General features: G+C 41.5%; 1 protein-coding gene across 3 annotated transcripts in view; it reads left to right on the top strand.

Annotated features, from left to right (window-relative positions):
• stau2 (staufen double-stranded RNA binding protein 2) overlaps positions 1-23,179 on the top strand; it is a 139,650-nt gene that overhangs the window by 5,270 nt on the left and 111,201 nt on the right. For all 3 annotated transcript variants that reach the window (XM_079660917.1, XM_079660916.1, XM_079660915.1), the window contains exon 5: positions 2,821-2,956. In XM_079660917.1, coding sequence (XP_079517043.1) covers positions 2,821-2,956 — 136 coding nt within the window. The remainder of the gene's footprint in view (positions 1-2,820; positions 2,957-23,179) is intronic.

Here is a 23,179-nt window from a genome sequence, read left to right as displayed (position 1 = left end):
AACGGGTATAACTCTCACTACCACACGCCAAAAGCTGTTCCCTGAAGCTGCATGAGTGCCCTCTGCTGTTTGTTTTCTGGAGCTTAAGTGTGTGGAGGTGTAAAAGTGTGTATAGGGAGAAGTGGAGGCCTCATACATCTCTTCAGAAAGCAGCTTTGGGACGTAACGACTTGTGAAAAAGTGTAATCACAAAGAGAGGCTAAGGATACAGTTATAAGAAAAGCGGTAAATGACGTTCTGTCTCCAGTAATAATGAAGTGTTTCAGATGTTCCCCTGCAGGAGTTTGGCCTCTAGGTGAAGCTCTAAAGCCACAGGGTGTTTTTTAAATAACCCATTTGTAGGCTACAGACATTCTCATATAAAAACATGGAGATTTGGAGCTTCAGAGAGTATCGTTTCTTGCAGTTTTAAGATGTTATCTGCAGATATTAGACACTTTTCATACATTCTTTTGTCAATGGGTGGCTTTTTTAAAAATTATTCTTTATTCTCCCATTCCTCTTTACATCCATTAGTACTCCATTTTAGATGAACAGTTCCTTTAACAAGGGGTCACAACATGTAGAAGGTCTCAAATCCAAGAAATTCCACGTGAGAATATAAAAAACAAAACGTATACAAATCAAATCAATAATAACACTGAGAACGTAAATAACACAGGTCTAACAAAAGTTTAAAAAAAGATGGGTTATAAGGTCATTCTACATGTTACAATAATACAGTCCAATATACATGTGAAACATTTCCATATACTAGAATGTTTAATTTAAAGGAAGCCATATTATATCATGTTGGGGTGTCACACAATCAGTTCCTATTTTTATACAGCCTTTTTAATCCTTCCATTATTAATCACAATGCTTGGCTTTTAATGGGTCTAGGTCAGTGCTTCTCAAAGTGTGGTTTCCGTGAGCGCCCCCTAGTGGTCCGTGGGTATATTGAATAATAAATAAATACATTTAAATTTTCCGCACTCTCGCGGGAATATCTCCGCAATGGAGCGAGCTTAAGTTTCACTTTCTATTGCATGATATAGCCCAGGGCAACACCTTCAGGCGATTTGTAATCTGTTCTAAAAAAACGATGTGTTTTGGGATATTTGTGGAGTTAGGTGGTCCGCGAGTGTTTTTTTATTGGTTAAGTGGTCCTTGGTATGAAAAGGTTTGAGAAACACTGGTCTAGCTGAAGCTCTAAAGCCACTGGGTATTTTGAAATAACCCATTTGTAGGCTACACACATTCTCACATTAAAACATGCTTTTAATGTATACATATTCTCAGGGCGCGACATTATAAATGGCCCGCTGGCCCGGAAGCGCTATTTAGACACCCCGGGCCGGCATAACGTACTTTCCACTTGCCCGCTCGGGCCACTAAAATTATTGCTTTAAAAAAATGGTCCTGTGGTATTGGTATTTTGACTAGCCATTTAGTTAAATTGTTTCGTTTATTAACGCTACAACACAGCGTTTCGTGAGGCGGTTGTCGTTGTTGGGTGAAAATCAAATAGCTGTTTGCTGCAGAGCGGGAGCGCGCTCCTTCACTACAGACTATCGCGCCACCTAACCATTCGCCAAAATGATTTTAATACCAGCGGTAACCGGCCAAGCGCCGGGCAAAAAACAATCTTCAAATTAAAGAATGTCACCGGAAGAGTTAAAGGAGAGTGACAGGGAGCATGAGAAGAAGAGGGAGAGAAGGTTTCAGCCACACTGGCTTGATGGATGGAGTTGGCTTCAACATGATGCCAATATACACAAGGCCTTTTGTCGGCTCTGTACATCCATGCCGACCTATGCTGACAATAGGGATGGGTATCGTTTGAAATGGATCGATTCCGATTCCGGTTCTTATCGATTCAATACAAATGTATTGCAAAATAGCTGTGCTTTATTTTAACTGAGCTATGCCTGTGGCAAGCTATTAACAGGCATTACACTGTGCCCTGTCTTTTTCATTTTTTAGTGTAGTGGAGCCTCACTTCAGAGTGTTTACCGCGACCCATCTTTGGTGTTATGAAGTGACTGAGCTCGTGAACTGTCTACGGGAGGGCGGGGGGAGCCTCGCTGCGGGGCAACTGTGGACCTTTGTCGCCGCAACTCACATGATGCCGTTTAAAATAAATAAGGGCGGTGCCGGCTGTCAGCGTACCGAGCCGGTCGTCAACGGCCCGCTGACGACCGGCCGTTCTGTGATTCTCCAGAACACACAGATAGCCAGTCCGCCCTTACTCTGTATTCCACCGGGTCACCGCGGCGCAGACTGACCCGCGGCATAGACGGACCCGGTGAAATACAGGGTCTACCGCGTTTAGGAACCGTTAAGCAGAACCGAAATTGTGTATTTTGTATGGGTACCCTGTACCCGGCATTTTCTTATCGGTTCTCATCTGGAACCGAGTTTCGGTTCCAGACCCTAGCTGACAAGTAAGTGAAGAGAATATAAAGGTATATTCGCTATAGGGAAATGTCCCAGCAGTTCTAATCTAATCTATTACATAGCCATTACATTTCTAACTCCTGATGACCGGAAGGCAGAAAGCGCATTACACAAATAATAATAATAATAATACTCATAATGATAATAGCAGAACTTTTTTTACAATGACCACAATATAATTATTTTAATAAACCAAATATGAACAATTGAGGAAGAACTGATGATGTAGTAGTAATGTAGTTTGTGCATACATTTCTATTGCAACAAATGTGTTAATTTTCTTCATTATTAGTCGATTTTTTGCACGAATGCTCCGGACCAGTGGAATTTGAGCCTTAATGTCTACCCCTGATTCTCATGCGTGTGTTTGACTGTCTTTAGGCAGTATAACACCCACAGTGGAGCTGAACGGTCTGGCCATGAAGAGAGGGGAGCCGGCCATCTACCGCCCTCTGGACCCTAAACCCATGCCCAACTACAGAGCCAACTACAACTTCAGAGGCATGTTCAACCAAAGGTGAGACACACACTCAACGCTGAGCTGAAGGGACACATATCCTCAGGTCCAGATGTCACTAGGAGCTGTGCCAGAGAGACACCAGATCAAGGGTGTTTGTGTTGTTTGTTGAAACTAGACCGGGGTTTCTCAAAATGTGGTGTGCGGACTTCTGGTGGTCCGTGAGCGAGACCCTAGAAGTCCGTGAGTATATTGGTAAAATGTCACATTTGAAACAAATAAATGATAAATTCAAAGTGTTTCTGAAATCGTTTAAAAATGACTAGTATAGGTGGCAGTGGAGGTTTGTGTCGTACTACAAGCGGTGTGTTTTTCCATTTCTCTCAGTAGAAAACGATCTGTGAGTCTGTCGGCTCGGACATAAACTCCGTAATAAATGTAGTCTACATTTCATAAAAACATTTTAAATCGCATATGAGCGAAATGCGTGTAGAATCCGTAGTTGTGTTGTTGATTGAATGTGTGAACGAGGCGATGTTTGGGAAGTTAGGTGTGTTTTTGTATTGGTTACGTGGTCCTTGGTATGAGGAACACTGATCTCGACCCACATTTGTTTATGTGTTTGGATTCTTGTGCTACTTCCAAACTAATGCTGCAAATCCTATTTACTTACGTTTGAACTCCTGCAACATTTGTAGATAATTCGCCTCATTATTCACCTGACACTCTGCACACAAGTCTCATCTCTTCTTGATCCACAGCTTCAAAGGGATAGTTTGTATGTTTTTGAAGTGTGATTATATGAGGTACTTCTCCCCATCAGTGCATTACCTACATCAGTTTTTAGAAACGTAGCAGCAGGAAGCTAAGCTATGTGCTATATGGATGAATTGAGTTCTTCGTGGCTGAATGCACCTTTTGTAAATCACTTTGGGTAGAAGTGTCAGCTAAATCCAGTGAAGTATTTCAGACAGCTTAAATATCTTCATTAGTGGTACGCTAGGAACAGTTTTACCTCTTAGCCTTTCATAGCTGCCAGACTCCATTGACAAAAACTCCTTTTATCCACCGTGTCCACCGGTGCTTCAGTGTGTTTGTGGTATTGAAATGTGGATGTTTTGGATTTAGCAACCAAACAATCAATTTTAAATCCAGCCAAAATTGCATGTTAGCTTCATGAACACAACAACACTCACTGTGTGATCATCCATACTGGAGTTAAGTGCTCAAACTATAATTTCAACATTAGAGGGGACACATTGATTTATCTTGTTCAAATTACTTCCAGACAACCCATTTTTAACGAGAGAAATCTCCTCGTTTTGCGCCAGCTTTGTTGCAGCTCATATATTAAATAAAATCCACGTTATAAGAGCTTTAATTTAGCCTGGTCTGCAGACGATGGGTGGCTCAGCGCTCTGAGATTTATGTCCTTCAGTGTGCTGATATATTCTCTCTTTGACCCCGGGGGCTCAGATGTGAGGCAGACATCCATATGTTCTCTGAACTGATGAAGCTGGTGCCCTCATGGGGTCTCTCTCCACACTCAGTCTCTGTCGACTCTCTTTCTTCCATCGTTTTCTTTTGCTTTACTGCAGCCATCCAGCCATTTCCAAAACTCCATAAAAACGCCACCAGGGGCAATTAATGATCCCCCCTCCCTCAGTGAAGGAATGTCCTTTAGGACGCATGAAATCCAGGTGATTCTCTCAGTTAAAGGGGTGTTTTTGTATTTAAACGGGACCTTATTTTCCAATGTTTTTAGTTTCTAAATGAGCTTTTTGAAATTGGTCCAGTAATAAACGGCTGATTAACAGACTGCAGTTTTATTCTTCTATGAAATAGTGCGACGTCAAGTTAAAGGGGTGTTTTTGTATTTAAACGGGACCTTCTTTTCCCATGTTTTTGTCTCTTAAGGCTAAGTAGGTTTCAAAATGTTTTGAAAGTAGTCCAATAATTGGCAGCTGCTATGCTTTCCTTCCGTGTAATAGTGAAACGTCAAAATATACGTCTGTTAAATGTTTCAATTGACCAATGAAAGCCTCAGATTGCTATCTGTCTGGCAAAATTATGGAAAGGAGCCTAAAAATAAGACTTTACTTTCTCGTCTAACTCAGGAAGTCTCGTTCTGAAATCTCGCTTGGCATCAACAGTTTCGTATTTAACGAAATATATAACGATGTCATTGCAAACTTTTAGATGAAACCAATCCGATGTGTTTTTTGGGTAAACATCAATACAGTAATAAACAAAAAAGAGAAATTGGTACATGTTTTTTTGTACTGGTTATATATTTATATATATATATAAGCAGTTTATAAAGCCTGTTACGGAAAGAACAAGGAGAATAAATAAATAAAGCCCATACATTAGCCCTTTTTTATCCCTTGTATTGTTCATACTGTCCTTTTTAAATCATTGGTTCAGTTTAATCCTGACTACAGAGATACTCATCTGCTTTAAGTAGTCCTTTAAAGTAGAAAAGTGGATTGTGAGCTTGAATAAATATTGACTGTAGTAGTTTATGGTATTATTAATGCTTTTATTATATCATTTAAAATATAGCATCAAGGTGGCATACAGAGCACACACTGTTCACGTCTCATAAAGCCACCTCAGTTTGTTTGCATTATTTTCTGGAGGTCTCGCGCTGGCCTGCAGATGGCAGTGTCTCCTCACTTTACAAACCTTAAAGCGCTTCTTTCCAAGGTGATTGAGCACCCATTTTGTAACAGGCTATGTAGGAATGTGGTGATATAATAAAGGTTTTCCTATTAGCTAAGGGTCCCTTCAGAGGAATCTGTAGAATGCTATCTTCCTAAAACACACAGAAAGCCCCGCTAACATGTCTGTCTTTATCACTACCTCAACGTTGGCTCATGAAAGTCCTAGAGTAAGGTGTTCGGATGCCAAATGTGTGGGATTTAGTTCTTTAGAAGTGCACGGGTTGCCAGAGAAAGTGTGATTCAGTTGCAGTGTTGGGTAACGCAGTCTAGTCTGCAGACAGCCGAGCATCTGGCTCACATCTTCCACTATATGATCCATGCAGGAAGTGTGTGTGTGTGTGTGTGTGTGTGTGTGTGTGTGTGTGTGTGTGTGTGTGTGTGTGTGTGTGTGTGTGTGTGTGTGTGTGTGTGTGTGTGTGTGTGTGTGTGTGTGTGTGTGTGTGTGTGTGTGTGTGTGTGTGTGTGTGTGTGTGTGTGTGTGTGTGTGTGTGTGTGTGTGTGTGTGTGTGTGTGTGTGTGTGTGTGTGTGTGTGTGTGTGTGTGTGTGTGTGTGTGTGTGTGTGTGTGTCCAAGGTCACTTATGTTTTCAGTAGGTGTGATTCCTCCTCCTCTGGTGAGTGACTGTGAGGCGGAGTGACAGCCTATATCCTCCATCGCTCACCTTAACGATGCTGCGGGGAAGCGAAGGTTTCCATAAGCCCCATGTCCTTCCCTATTATGATGAATAAGAGTGATCCGGAGTCATGTTGATGGAGCATCGGCACATTAACAGGGCGGCCCGGCTCTGATCCATCAGCTATAATCACCGCCAAGACCAGTATTGATTCATTCAGAAAGTGCCCTGATGAGAAAAGATGGCGATAATATGAAATGAGCATTAATCCGCGTCTTAATGAATCTTATTTATGGCGAAGGGCCTGCAGCATAATTTCTTAACATCCAAGTCTACGTTTAAATCAGAGATCCATCTGTGCTACAGCAGTCACAACCACACAACTGGTCATCCTCACACACTCAACAGAAACACGCTTTTATATCACACTCAACACTCAGGGATCAGATTTGTTGCCAAAACTGAGAATGTTGTTGTTTTAAGTAATTAAGATACAGTTATACGCCACCGTGATGTCAATTAGACATACAACAGGGGGTCCGCGGGGTCTTCAAAGTATTCAAAGTTGATAAATCAATTTAGCGAAAATGAAGGCTATTAAAAATTATTAAAGGGCATTTTCCAAGGTGTTACATTTTGTAGCTTGTTTTCAATAAGTATATAAATGGTCCAAAGAGGTTGTATTCTACAGTCTGCCTGAATGTAATCATTGCGTAGGTGTGTAGTGTGATTCTGTGTACTTTATTTATGGAATCCCGTTGGGTTTGACGTCATCTGAACAGGACATCGCACGCTCACTGCTTGATAGCGTGCGAAGGTCCGTTTACGCCGGTTGCTAAGCAACATCGTTATGGGGAAATACAAGTCTGCGTCCAAATGGTTGGAAGATAAGGAGGAAGGACAATCAATACTGAATATAGTCAATGTGAGGTAAAGTGTGTCGCCAAGGTAACCGGTTCGAACTCCAAGTGGAGATGAGGTCTTAAAATGTATGGAAAGGGTCTTAAAAAAGGTCTTAAATTTGACTTCAGGATTCCTGCGTATACCCTGTACAAGAATGAAAGCTTTATTGCAGAAACCAAACTAAACTCCTTGTGGTTTGTGTTTTATCTGATCAGGATTATAAGTGTAATCAGTTACTATGAATGGGAATTGATAAGATGAGCTGGAGTTTCCACACTTACTTAAAATGATAATTTTACAGACCTTACACGCAGCTCTGTTCTTCAGAGCTTTTTTTGGTGAAATAAAGCACCGTGACTCCTTCTGTCTGCAAGTTTGACGTCATAGTTTTGCAATGTGCAACTATTAAAACATGCTGGTATTGATGAAGAAATTATAAAAACAAGTTAGAACCAGTTCTTGATTCTCGTAAAAGAACTAAAAAGAAACCCAAAAAAAGAGATTAAGAGTCAACGCATGTGTCTGATTCTGCTTCTGACTGCAGTAGTATTATTTAAAGAGGCCCTATGGAGCGGTGCAGTGATGCGTCCTAAAACCCGGAAAAGAGTAAGCATTTCACCACTTCCTGTTCCCTGGTCTCAGAGCCAATGGGATCTCTCCATAGGATTTGGGAAAATAGCTGAAATAAGGTCTCTGGTCGAGACACATTGAAGAGACGGATCGCGTTTTGTTCTACGACATTAAATCCATCAGCAGTGACCCCACTGGTGATTTCTGAAGAGTTTCCGTGTCTGAAAAACAATATACACCTGAACATCAGCAGGAGAGAACTCTTTAAAGTAGAGACAATACATACTGATATGACCCTGAACATCAGCAGGAGAGGACTCTTTAAAGTAGAGACACTACATACTGGTATACACCTGAACATCAACAGGAGAGGACTCTTTAAAGTAGAGACACTACATACTGATATACACCTGAACATCAGCAGGAGAGGAATCTTTAAGGTAGAGACACTACATACTGATATACACCTGAACATCAGCTGGAGAGGACTCTTTAAAGTAGAGACATACTGATATACAGCTGAACATCAGCAGGAGAGGACTCTTTAAAGTAGAGACACTACATACTGATATACACCTGAACATCAGCAGGAGAGGACTCTTTAAAGTAGAGACACTACATACTGATATACACCTGAACATCAGCAGGAGAGGACTCTTTAAAGTAGAGACACTACATACTGATATACAGCTGAACATCAGCAGGAGAGGACTCTTTAAAGTAGAGACACTACATACTGATATACACCTGAACATCAGCAGGAGAGGACTCTTTAAAGTAGAGACACTGCATACTGATATACACCTGAACATCAGCAGGAGAGGACTCTTTAAAGTAGAGACACTACATACTGATATACACCTGAAAATGAGCATCTTTGTTGGGATGCCCGGTATGCAGTTTTGTCTGGTTCTGGTCATGCTTTTTATATGTTTAAAAACTGGTTTCCATCAATAGCAAAGGTTAGAGTTGGTGTCTTTATTCTGGACATGGTCGTTCCTGTTACTGTGGAGCTTTTAAAGCGGCTGTGAAGCATTTTCATTGGAATTCACCTCAAATTACTCTCATAAATTATCAGTGAATCATGAAAATATTTTGCTTATCAAGAAATGTGGTTACGTCAACCTTTTGGTGGACAATCCCCGGGCTCCCGTGTTATCATTGGAGCACCTGACCACTGACTCATGCTGGGAGTTGGAATCTGGAGAGGACTTTCCCTGTTGGTGCAAAGCATGTGAGGCTCTTCCTCCTCTTCCTCATTTGGTTAACAGTGGGCTCGATATCCAATTTCCCCCGGGATAAATGACGTATTCTGATACTGGTGACATTTCCTGGTCAGATATGAGCCTGGGCTTTCTTTGCAGGAAATATAAATGCCATAAAAGGTTTTTCTATATATTCTACACTATAATACATTAATAAGTAGTGTTAGCATGTTAGCTACACAGTCGAGCGAAAAGGAGTCATTTGCTGTCAATTGAGGAACAAACCAATTCATTGATTACGTTATTTTCAAGTTTATATGACTGTAATCTTTTTTGCTGTGATGGTATTACATAATTAAAAGATATTCTCCACTCAAAACACAACTGACCCTGTTCTGATTATCAGAAAGTCATATTTTACACATAAAAATGGAGAAAGTGCTGTTTTCGGCCTCAAAAATGTCGATTTTCTCCTTTTTCTAGGTTTAATATCATATTTGAGTCATTATCTTTGGACTTTTAGAAACTGGGGGGGACATTTCTTCTTACTTTCTGTCTTATAGATTGAACGATTGAATAAAAAAATTGATAAAAGTTATCGGCTTTCTCATTGATACTGAACATTCTCTTTTCCGCCTCTTAAATATTGTGTGTGTGTGTGTGTGTGTGTGTGTGTGTGTGTGTGTGTGTGTGTGTGTGTGTGTGTGTGTGTGTGTGTGTGTGTGTGTGTGTGTGTGTGTGTGTGTGTGTGTGTGTGTGTGTGTGTGTGTGTGTGTGTGTGTGTGTGTGTGTGTGTGTGTGTGTCCGTGTCCTTGTGAAGTCAATGACATCCCCACGGTGCCTCAGTGATGCGGTGCGTCATGTGTCGGTGTGCGTGCTTTATGAAAGAAACATAAAGGGATTGTTGCCATGGGAAGAACCTTATCCTTGAAAACTGAAGATGCCTGCAGGACCACACACACACACACACACACACACACACACACACACACACACACACACACACACACACACACACACACACACACACACACACAGGTGTTGGCCTTCTTTGTCCTCCACATCACTAATTGGGCCAACCTGACTCTGAAAAGGCAAATCTGCCCACGAGCGCTTTTATAAATCCAACATTTCCATGTCTTCCTTTGTGGAGAGGAGCGTCAGGTGATCCGTCTTCCACTACAATTTACCGATGTATTATGTACGATATATGTTGTTTAATCTTGTTTTCCTTTACCTAGTAAGCTATTAGTTGTTGTTTGTTGCGTCAACATGAATTAGCATTTTCTATAAACACCTTGCCCCCTGTAGATCTTGTGATGTGTGCTATTGTTGGTCAGTAGGTGCAAAGAGCTGCTGTGTTTAACATAATAGAGTGGTGCAGGAATGAGTCATAATTTAAGCACTGGAAGTCAATATCCGCTTTCACACCAAGTACTTAGCCGGTACTTGTCCCCGGTACTTGTTCCCCCCCGAACTCTTTAGTCCCTCAAACTATTCTAGTAGATTGCGTTCTCACCGGAATAAGTCCCTGAGTTAGGATGAGGCAAATTAAGGCCCCGGCCACACGAGGACGCATACGGCTAAATGCATAGGATTAACGCAAACGCAATCGCAAAAAAGCTTCCGTCCACACGCAATGTTCACCGGACAGTGTCTGTCCACACGAGACAGCTCCGTTTAGCTCCAACCGCTGGAGAAGCTGCAGTACATGCAGGAGCCTGTACGTGGCGCTGTAACTTCTTCCACAAAAGCAGCGAAGAAGCATGGTTGTCATGGTTACCCTTCTGTTTATTCTCACCGGTGGGGGCCGAGGAAACCAGGCAGAGTTTTTCGCCAGTCAACGTGTGTTAAAGTTTTAATCTTCCGGACAAAATTAGAAAAGTGCCGGTCAAAGGTCTTCTTTGTTATTTATTGAGCTTTAAAACAAATTAATAACGAATCTATATAATATAATAATATAATACATGGAGCCTCTCTTTTTCCTCCCTCTCTTCGGACAGCGTCAGTGTCTGTCTCAAGCAGCAGCTGATCCAGTAGTGAGTAACCCGACAGTAAAAATAAACATATTTATAACTAGTTTAGGTAGTTTGAGAGGTAATTAAAATAGCTAAGGGTGATGATCTGACTTGAAGTGTGTGTTTTGCTCCGTTCACCGCTGCATCACAGCGGGAGGAGCTGCAGGTGAGCAGAGCTGCGTGTCTCCGTCCTGTCAGATTAGACTTCCCTCGCGTTTATGTCCATATCGAGAGAAAGATAAATAATCTGAATTCAGTGTGCAGTTTACTTTGACACGGGGGTGAGCAGAAGAGGTGGGGAGAGGCGGGGCTATTGCGTCATCATTATCAGAAAATGATCGTATAGGGCGTACACACGGAGCCGTTGGACCCCCCAGAGCGTTGCGTATGCCGTTCTATCAGCCTTGGGACCCGTTATCGTTTCCGCAGTTGTTTACTGTCTATATGACACTAAACAGTAACGCAAACGACCGTTTTCGTCCTCGTGTGGCCGGGGCCTAAGCCGCTGACTTAACTTCTTCTTCTGCTTTGGGTTCAAAAAACTTTTCGGAGTTTTACGGGGCGTGGTTTGCAGTTCGCCCAGCCAATCAGAAATTGTTAGTGGGGCCGACACACCCACGAACCATTTCCTCCTCAGGAAAGTACTACCTCTCTAGCAGGGACTATCTGGGGGTGAAAAGGTTCGTGCGAACTAGGGACTAGTTCAAGATCCTTTTTGGTATGAAACCAAATCTCCCTCCCTATCGGCCTAGTTCAGGGGTATGTTTTTGGTTGTTAGCCTGAAATAAGCTCTGTACAGTAAATACCCCACTGGTGAATTTAAAAACTGCGATTGCTAACAACAAGTGTCTAAATGAGACGACTAAACTTTTGCCCAACATTAGCCTCCTTTAGCTTAGCGGAGGTGACGTGAAGTCATGTGACCGTGCTGTAGTTCCTTTTATAGCCCAACATTAGCCTCCTTTAGCTTAGCGGTGGTGATGTGAAGTCATGTGACCGTGCTGTAGTTCCTTTATAGCCCAACATTAGCCTCCTTTAGCTTAGCGGTGGTGACGTGAAGTCATGTGACCGTGCTCTAGTTCCTTTATAGCCCAACATTAGCCTCCTTTAGCTTAGCGGTGGTGACATGAAGTCATGTGACCGTGCTGTAGTTCCTCTATAGCCCAACATTAGCCACCTTTAGCTTAGCGGTGGTGACGTGAAGTCATGTGACCGTGCTGTAGTTCCTTTATAGCCCAACATTAGCCTCCTTTAGCTTAGCGGTGGTGACGTGAAGTCATGTGACCGTGCTGTAGTTCCTTTATAGCCCAACATTAGCCTCCTTTAGCTTAGCGGTGGTGACGTGAAGTCATGTGACCGTGCTGTAGTTCCTTTATAGCCCAACATTAGCCTCCTTTAGCTTAGCTGTGGTAGTTGCTGCCTTCAGGGTCCTCTACAGAAATACAACATCCTGCAGGTCTCTATAACATCCTTTCTGAGGATTGAAATCAGTATGATAGTTGTTCAACTATAATCCTTTTCTATCCTAATCCTCACTCTCTGCTATGTTAGTCCTCTTCACAGACAGTCCCTCACTTTTTCCCACTCAAGATTATTTTTCATATCTACTGGCCTCAGAGTTTCGCCCTTATCAGAACACGGTGTGCTCCTCGACCTCTTATCCATCCCATCATCACTGCTGTCCAAAAACAAAAGGGAGCTGCCAAAGCCCACAAGGTGGAGACGTCATAGGAGTAGCTTTTTATTGCATTTGGTATTGTTTGTGTATCTGTGAATATCAGTAAATCAGAGGCATTCCCCCAGATAGCTCAGAAACTGCTGTGGGCGCCTCGCCAGAACAAAGGCTGATCTGTCCAAATTGTACAAATGGGTGTAAACTCATAAAGCCGTGTTTTATATATCGCAGACTGGGTGTGGGGGTGTAATACAGCTCCAACATAAACTAATCCTCACGATGATTTGTGCTCAACAGACTCAATGACACAGAAGCCTGCTTTCATCTCCTCCCTCTCAGTGGAGATTCCTGTTTTCATATCCTCCAGTTTCCTCCTCTCCCCCGATGCTTTCAGTGTTAAAACAGACTTGAGATCGTTAAGCATGGCTGAACAATTAATCCCCATCACGGTGTTTGGCTTCCCGCGGTCTACGAGACATGATTGACTTTTAAAATGCGTGATCCGTTCATAGAAAAGTCGGCTGCGTTTCAAATCACACGTACAGCCGGAGCCACGAGGGGGCCATCGAGATTTAATGGCTTTACTTTTGGGAAAACTTTCCTGAATGTTGTCCAAAGTAGAAGAGTGTTATGCAGCAGAGAAAGAGGAAGGAAACCCCTTATTTAAAGACTCACTTTGATGCAAATATGGGTAATTAAAGTTTCATTTCAGCGTCTTTGAGCACTAGGAAAAGCGCATAAAAATCCAATGTATTATTATTATTATTAATTAGCACAACGTAGAAGTGGAACTAGATATGTGCATTTATTTTTGTCTGAAGAGCTTTGTTTTGAGGAGGTGTTTTTATGTTGATAAATTAGCAAGAGCATAGCACAACTTTAAAGTGAAATCCGCCATCTTATTTGATTTAAATGGGAGCGTGCAGTACATCAGAACATCAGTAGAAACCCATGTTGTATTTCTACCTCTCTGTGTGTTTGGCAGGCGTCTTCCCAATAACTCACATCTGTATTTGACCACTTACTTCCCAGAGAAATGGACTTTCTTTGTTGATTCTCAAAGTGTTTTTTTTCTCACCTCCTCCTGGTAAAGAGCTCTCAGAGCGGTGCGTGTCTTCTTGTTGGAGAACACCACTTTTTCAAAGCTTTATTGTGCGTCAGCTCTGCAGAAAAGCAACGATTTTATAACATAGGTAATTAGTAGGGCTGCTCGATTTTGGCAAAAATCATAATCTCGATTATTTGGGTCAATAATTGTAATTGCGATTATTCATTGACTTTGAAAACATCCATTTATTGGAGAAAAAATATGTGAACAGTATTTTTTTAACAGTTGATTAACCTGAACTTTAAGTATAATTTAACTGAAAAAAAAGTAATAATAATAATAAAAAAATAATCGTTTTATTTCGATTACGTTGGTTTCGTAATCTTTGCAAGCCATAATCGTAATCGCGATTTTAAAATACGATTAATTGAGCAGCCCTAACATCTCCTGTATCGGCAAATCCTGGCTACTGTACTTCCTCCGTGAAGTTTACCCTCTTGAATGAAACCCTCTCTTTTTGCTTTGCCACGCAGGATGCCACGCTCAGAAGTCCTTTGTATTCTCACAAAGAAATGCGTGAACCAGCCTTTTCTGTTTAACAGCGTCTGACTGTATTCATTTTGCACACCCAGGAGATTAAATACATCCCTGTGATCCTGGCAGGAGAACCAGGATCCGTTTTCTTTGTTTCACCACATCACTAATCAGTAATCGCTCACCGGTGGTGGGATGCGCGTCACTGGTAGAAGTGACGAGGAATACATACATTTTACAAATCTATTGCTTACTTACTGTAGAAGATCATTGCTATTCGTTTTAAGGACGTCTTGGTGTGCTAGTTTGTTGAGCCTCTGAGTTAGTGATAAACTCTTAAGGAGTCAATACTAGGAGTGAAGGACATTGCATCAAATGAACTTAAATGTGCCCCTTTTTGACAAATTAACCAATCACCTGGTTAAGTAACACTTAATGTGTTTTTTTCCATTTAAGCTGTTTTTAGAAGATTATCAAAATATTGGATACGCCTTTCAATCTGGACAATAGCCAATTCAAAGAACCTATTTTAATATGTATTCTTCATTTAAATATGTTGACTGAGAGCAGGGCTGTAACCAACACATTTTTCATTATCCAATATTAAATACCTTTTTCAAGATAAAAAAATGTTTTGGTCGATAAAATGTCATAAAATAATGAAAAATGTCCTTCTCAGTTTCTCAAAGTCCAAGGTGATGTCTTTAAATGTCAGTCAAAAACACAAAGATATTCTCTGTAATATGAAACACAAATCTACATATCTGAGAGGCTGAGAACAACCTTTTCTCAGATATGTGAATGAATAATTTTACCGATTTGTGTTAACTAGGGATGCCAGCGATTATTCGTTACAGTCTCCATAATCGAAAATTATTTTTAAAATTCGATATTATTTATACATTTTTGTATTATTATTTATGTTTTTTTTTTCCTGGCTTAGTTTCAACCAAAATATAGACTAATGCTAATAATAGTATTAATAATTGTAAATGGCCATTGCTCACACCACCAGTTGGTTTTACTGTAAACCTGGAGGAAGCCAGCAGCGCAGAGTGCAGACTGCTGCACTCTGCGCTGCCCTTCACTCTCCGTCACACGTGCGATTGATTTATTGGAGTGAGAACACAACTAAAGATGAACAAAGGAAAGAAGAGTTCGGGGGGGGGGGGGGCGCGGGCGGCAGCCGTCGAATAATCGATTATTATTCGCCAGGGCTGTCCGATTTTCGATTTTGATCGTGGTCAGTTTCTGGCATCCCTAGTGTTAACTTGAATATTTCACTTTCCTACAAACAGATCCTTGTACGTCAGAAGGGCTTGCATAAGAGCAATTTAGCCACGAAGAATGCACCTGACTTTTCTTATTTTCATAACAAAGCAATTAATCTCCCTCTTAATCACAATGACCGTAACGCAGCAGGCCTCAGTGTAAGAGTCTCTGATTAGAGTCTGATCTCCAGCCAGTTTGGCACTAACAGGGCACCAGGGTCAGGAAGTGTGTGGGGTTTTTTCTTGCTTGGTCACATAAATGCACACATGCTGTTATTGAATTTGCACCCACTGCCACGTCTTCTCTGACTCACTGGTTTTCTGAGTTTAAAGACTCAGGATTATTCACGCTATGCCTGTTTCTAGTCAGATAATCCCTGTGGGTGCTTTTTTTACTGGCTGTTTTTTTAACTTCCTTTTTGCTTTTGTTGTCCTGTAGCGTGCTACCTGTTGCTTACATCGCAGTGAAGCTATCATGCAGAGGAACATTATTTGATTTACAGCCATGACTCCGCGATAAAGTGCGTCAGGAGATCGTTTTACACGAGGAGGAGGAGGGCAAGAGAGAAACCACAACAAATAGTAAAAACAACGAGCGCTGTCAGATTGAGCAATTTAATTAAAGTCGGTTATGAAACCTCTTGTTTTATGTCTGCTAGTAATAGTATTACAAAGCTGTTGTGTGTGCAGTGATGTGAGGCAGCAGCTGTGCGTTACACAAGAGATCAAGCGCTCCCATGACAGGCTTTAATGAAAAAAGCTTTGGTTATATTAAACTTTTAACATGAGAGCTAAGGTGACTGGTCAAAATGACAGTTATTATCCTTTAACCATTTGGAGTGTAAAATATCCCCAAAAAGTACTTTATAAACCCAAAAACATTCTCATTGAAGCCCTCGTCTCTCAATGCTCAATAATTAGGTTTTTAAAAGGCTCATAATCAAATAAACCATGTTAGTAATTAAGTTAGATGTAGTTAAAACACAAAATAACCAGGGTGGCAACTGGCAGTTCTTACAGTAGTGATAAATTAAAAGACGGTTGTTATTATCTAGTTCTATGGTTATGTCGATAAAATATCAGAAAATACAGAAAAAAACTCATTTCCGTCTGTATACGCGACTGTCTAAAACCCAGTCCATTTCACGTCAATATAATTTAAAACAGAGATAAACCTCAAATCCCCTTTTTGGAGAAGCTAAAAAAGCATTTGTTGATAACCATGATTATTTAAGTATTTGCACATATTTCTGTGTCAATTAATTAACAATGGCAGCTCTAGTTTGACGCTTTTCAATTATAACAATATCTACACATTTTGAATGCCAAATATCCACAACAAGTTTCTCACGTAAACACTTCCACACATCATCCATTAAAGTCTTCACAATGTGTGTTTACGGTGTTATCTCTCAGCGCCTCAGGGGACGTCTGATTGGATTCATATTTGTTGCTTCTCACACAGTTTCTCATTATCACTTCAAACTGTTTACATATTGTTCACACTTTCTCCGTCTCTAATCATCTAAAGGTTAATTGTGTTAAACCACACGGTAAATGAAGGCACATGTTGACGCTTTTATGTTTATGTTTTATACTCCTGAACATCAGCAGGAGAGGACTCTTTAAAGTAGAGACACTACATACTGATATACACCTAAACATCAGCAGGAGAGGACTCTTTAAAGTAGAGACACTACATACTGATATACACCTAAACATCAGCAGGAGAGGACTCTTTAAAGTAGAGACACTACATACTGATATACACCTGAACATCAGCAGGAGAGGACTCTTTAAAGTAGAGACACTACATACTGATATACACCTGAACATCAGCAAGAGAGGACTCTTTAAAGTAGAGACACTACATACTGATATACACCTGAACATCAGCAGGAGAGGACTCTTTAAAGTAGAGACACTACATACTGATATACACCTGAACATCAGCAGGAGAGGACTCTTTAAAGTAGAGACACTACATACTGATATACACCTGAACATCAGCAGGAGAGGACTCTTTAAAGTAGAGACACTACATACTGATATACACCTGAACATCAGCAGGAGAGGACTCTTTAAAGTAGAGACACTACATACTGATATACACCTAAACATCAGCAGGAGAGGACTCTTTAAAGTAGAGACACTACATACTGATATACACCTGAACATCAGCAGGAGAGGACTCTTTAAAGTAGAGACACTACATACAGTACTGATATACACCTGAACATCAGCAGAAGAGGACTCTTTAAAGTAGAGACACTACATACTGATATACACCTGAACATCAGCAGGAGAGGACTCTTTAAAGTAGAGACACTACATACTGATATACACCTGAACATCAGCAGGAGAGGACTCTTTAAAGTAGAGACACTACATACTGATATACACCTGAGCATCAGCAGGAGAGGACTCTTTAAAGTAGAGACATTACATACTGATATACACCTGAACATCAGCAGGAGAGGACTCTTTAAAGTAGAGACACTACATACTGATATACACCTGAACATCAGCAGGAGAGGACTCTTTAAAGTAGAGACACTACATACTGATATACACCTGAGCATCAGCAGGAGAGGACTCTTTAAAGTAGAGACACTACATACTGATATACACCTGAACATCAGCAGGAGAGGACTCTTTAAAGTAGAGACACTACATACTGATATACTCCTGAACATCAACAGAAGAGGACTCTTTAAAGTAGAGACACTACATACTGATATACACCTGAACATCAGCAGGAGAGGACTCTTTAAAGTAGAGACACTACATACTGATATACACCTGAACATCAGCAGGAGAGGACTCTTTAAAGTAGAGACACTACATACTGATATACACCTGAACATCAGCAGGAGAGGACTCTTTAAAGTAGAGACACTACATACTGATATACACCTGAACATCAGCAGGAGAGGACTCTTTAAAGTAGAGACACTACATACTGATATACACCTGAACATCAGCAGGAGAGGACTCTTTAAAGTAGAGACACTACATACTGATATACACCTGAACATCAGCAGGAGAGGACTCTTTAAAGTAGAGACACAACATACTGATATATACCTGAACATCAGCAGGAGAGGACTCTTTAAAGTAGAGACACTACATACTGATATACACCTGAACATCAGCAGGAGAGGACTCTTTAAATTAGAGACACTACACACTGATATACACCTGAACATCAGCAGGAGAGGACTCTTTAAAGTAGAGACACTACATACTGATATACACCTGAACATCAGCAGGAGAGGACTCTTTGAAGTAGAGACACTACATACTGATATACACCTGAACATCAGCAGGAGAGGACTCTTTAAAGTAGAAATGGTTGCATGTGAAACAATCCTTTTCTCCCGTGTGGTCTTAGTGGTTTCTAACCTCAGTTGGGATCACCCCCCCAAGAACATTAACTGTTGGTGTTTTGAGCACTGTGTTTACTTGACGACTGTTTTCTCTCACCACTCATTGTTTTCTACATCAGTTGCGTGAGGCGGAAAGAAAGGAAAGCAATCAATGATGAACTTTAAAGTTGGGAGGGAGAGAAAACAAGGAAACGTCCGACAGCTGCTGGAAGAGAAAGTCTGTCCAAGTTTTTACTTTAATCCAAAATTTGTGTGGTCACAGTTTCAATCCCACACAGCCCTGCAGCGCTTTACAAAGTGTGTGTGTGTGTGTGTGTGTGTGTGTGTGTGTGTGTGTGTGTGTGTGTGTGTGTGTGTGTGTGTGTGTGTGTGTGTGTGTGTGTGTGTGTGTGTGTGTGTGTGTGTGTGTGTGTGTGTGTGTGTGTGTGTGTGTGTGTGTGTGTGTGTGTGTGTGTGTGTGTGTGTGTGTGTGTGTGTGTGTGTGTGTGTGTGTGTACATGTGGGGGTGTGTGTGTGTGTGTGTGTGTGTGTACATGTGGGGGTGTGTGTGTGTACATGTGGGGGTCTCTGTGTGTGTGTGTACATGTGGGGGTGTGTGTGTGTGCGTGCGTGCGTACATGTGGGGGTCTCTGTGTGTGTGTGTACATGTGGGGGTCTCTGTGTGTGTGTGTGTGTGTGTGTGTGTGTGTGTGTCTGTGGTTGTTTTTCACTGATTTGCTAACATTAGAAATCAAGTAATACTCCTGTAAATGACATATTCATTCTTAGATGCTTTCACGATCTTAAAAGTGGATGGCCGATGCATTAATGTGCACTGAAAGGAATGTAAACATGTCGGTAGTTAATTCCCTTTGCTCTTGCTGATCTTGGGCTTTTCTAGAAAAATGTTGTGGGTGTGAGAAAAATGCTTCATTTAAAACAGGAGATTTTGATCCTGCTTTTTGATCCTCTTTGATATAAATCAGAGACAATGCTGGATTGAAATCCAACAATGTCACTGCTGCTAACAATCAATCTGAACAACACGCTGGCAACCTATCATAATATTACTGCTAAAAACACGTTTATCCACTCAATGTGAAATCTACATCATGTTTTTCTTCCACATTCTCCTCCTTTTGAGCCAGCGAGACATTTATTATTTATTGTTGAGCTGCTTTGTCATTATTAAAGTCGGTATTGATTTGTTTCACTAGGACACAACAAAACACAGACAGATGAGACCGATAATCAAAGGAACCCAATAACATCAACAAAATAACAGTGTCACAGCGCCAGTCTCAACATATGACTCCAGTATCAAAGCAAAAACCAACATATAAGATATTGTTTATTATGTTATGACTAAGCTGCATGTACATGTACTTCTGCAGCAGCATTTCATAGTTTAATGAGTCTATTATTTGATGTTTAAAGGCTAATAAAGAGTGAGTGACCCCTGATGGGCTTTCTACCAACCACCAGTGGAGTGGGTTTATTCAAGTTGTTAAAAATATCTAATTTAATGTGTTTTTAATGGGCAAAATTTCAGTTTAAGACTACGAAGAAGTGCTGCTTTTGGTTTTCATTGCTGCGGTCTGCATGGGGTTTCCACCCAAAGCTGTTTAATAATAATAATAATAATACATTTTATTTATAAGCGCACTTTACATTTGTGTAAACAAAGCTGAAAGTGCAACAAAATTAAAAAGGGTGAAACAAAACAATAAAAAACAATTTAAAAACCATTAAAACAACATAATAAAAGCTGTGACATTCATACCGGCATGGCATCAATTATTTAAATTTGTTTAAATTATCCTCTTCTTTTTACACCATCTGAAACTGCTAGACACCAACGTTTGGTTGCCAAAAACTCAAAATATTGTTGTCTTTTTTAGCAGTCTTTAATGTATCCACCCTCAATTCCTGTAAGACAAAATACCAGTAGTTCTTCACAGATCCCTCAAAATAAACACTTAGCAGCCTCCCTCTCCTCTGTCATCATCCTTCTGGACCTGTCTGCTGCATTCGACACGGTGAACCATCAGATCCTCCTTCGCACTCTCCAAGAACTTGGAGTTTCACGCTCTGCACTTTCCCTCCTCACCTCATACCTCAAAGACCGCACCTACAGGGTAACTTGTAGAGGGTCCGAGTCCGACCCTTGTCAATTAACTACAGGGGTCCCTCAGGGCTCTGTTCTTGGTCCCCTCCTCTTTTCCTTGTACACAAACTAGCTCGGATCAGTCATTAGCACGCATGGTTTTTCATACCACTGCTACGCTGACGACACCCAATTAATTCTGTCCTTTCCCCGCTCAGAGACCCAGGTTGTCGCACGCATCTCTGCTTGTCTAGCTGACATCTCTCAGTGGATGTCTGCTCACAAATGGCAACCTTAAATCTTAAAGAGTTCTGATAATAGGCGCTTTCACACCAAGTACTTTGCCGTACTTAGTTCATCAGAACTTAGTTCATCAGAACTCTTTAGTTATTATATTGTATTGTATTCTTCTGCTTTGGGTTTACTGGTAGGCCGCAAACCAGTTCACGGCGTATACTGCCACCCGGAGTCCCCGGCCGGAAGTCCCCGGAGTTGGGGACTGGCTTCAGTAGAAGCTGCTGGGACTCCCAGCAGCTTCTACTGAAGCCTTCCGAGTAAATCGCCAAAACTCCGATACCTCCTCATCTCCACCGCTCCCATATTTTCTTTTGTGTTGCCATAAGTTATTCTCTCTGCGTTTGTGCGCTGGGCTAATGCTAATGCTAATAATTCTAATGCGAGCAAATAAAATGGCGGCTTCACAAAACCTTTTGGGAGTTTTACGGGGCGTGGCTGGCAATTCAATTTGCAATAGAAATTGGTACGACTTTCTCCCCATGAAAGTCCCTCCTCTCTAGCAGGGACGGAAAAGGGGGGAAAAGTTCTCATGAACTAAGTTCTAGTTCCGTATTTTTTTGGTGTGAACGCAAATTTTCGGAACTATATCGGAACTATACTGGGAAAAGTACTCCGGTGTGAAAGCGCCTCCAGTCAGGTGTTCAGTTAAGAGGACACACATTTTCACTTTACTTTCATAGCACTACTCAAGCTTTTCTATCATGAAATGTGTTTGCTTGTTTTTGTATTATATTCTGGACTGGTAACTCGATGCAGGATTTCCCAAAACACCAAGAAATACACATTTATTTTACTACTGTATTGATAAGATACACCTGATGCTACTTGGTGCATTACTCATGACTTCTAGGCTATGGAAACTTGTAGCTCTGAATGTAAATATGCTGCGTAATGATAACTGTAAGTGAGAAGCTTTTTCTTCACAGGCAATTAGGAAGGAAATAGTTTTCCGTACCACATGAGGAAATAGTTTCCAGCCCAATGTCACCCTGTCATTTAGGGTAATAAGTGCAACACCGTATCTCCCGTTTCCCAGTACAGGACCGTGTGTGTGGGCTCAGAAAGCTCAAACTGTGTCTTTGAATGTGTGTGTGTGTTCATGAATCAGCCTTTGACTGATTAAAGATGAAAGGGTAACCTTAACTAACGTGGCTCATGTTAAAAAGAGCTGCGGGGGGGAAAGAAAGAAAGAGCTTCGTTTCCTCAAATTGATTACCAAGCGCTGATGAGTTATCATTTAATTGGGTTGTGGTATCTTGTCCTGCCTGTCTGAGTCACAGCACACACACACACACACACACACACACACACACACACACACACACACACACACACACACACACACACACACACACACACACACGCACACAGAGTTTCTTCTTTCTCCTCCACCCTCCCCGCAGGTGTCCTCGTCCAATTCCCTCCCTGCATGAATAATAATAACAAAAATAATAATTGATAACCCAGATGCAGCCAGCGTGCTCTACAGCGCTGACGTGATCCTTTTGCTTTTCCGTCTGCATGATTTCTGATGTGTGTGTTCGCTGTGTTCTTGGCTGCCTCTCGTGTGTGTAAGCCACTACTTTCCCACGTTGTGGAGCAGGGTCTCCCACAGGCCTCCCCCCTTCAGTCTCTTACCCCTCTCTTTCTCTCTCTCTCTCCTCCTCTCTGCACCTGTACTCGCGCTCCAGCTGCTCCTCTCTCGGCTCGATGCTGTTGGCCGGAGCCCATGTTGCACTTGGCATGTCCTCAGAGACCCTGGGGCCACACTTGACGTGCGAGAGCCAGGCGGGAGGAGGGAGGAGGGAGGAGGGAGGAGGGAGAGGAGGGATGTAGGAATGTAGGAATCATGGGAGGAAAACGCTGAGTCATTGTCATTGAAGAACAGGGGGATATCAGAGCAATGACAGATGTGTGAGGAAGAGTTGTGTCGTCATAGTTACTCGTC

This window comes from Notothenia rossii, assembly GCF_949606895.1.
Source record: "Notothenia rossii genome assembly, chromosome: 12".
NCBI classification, from domain to species: Eukaryota; Metazoa; Chordata; class Actinopteri; order Perciformes; family Nototheniidae; genus Notothenia; species Notothenia rossii.
Note: the sequence above shows the minus strand (reverse complement) of the source record. Positions and strands in the feature narration are given on the sequence as shown.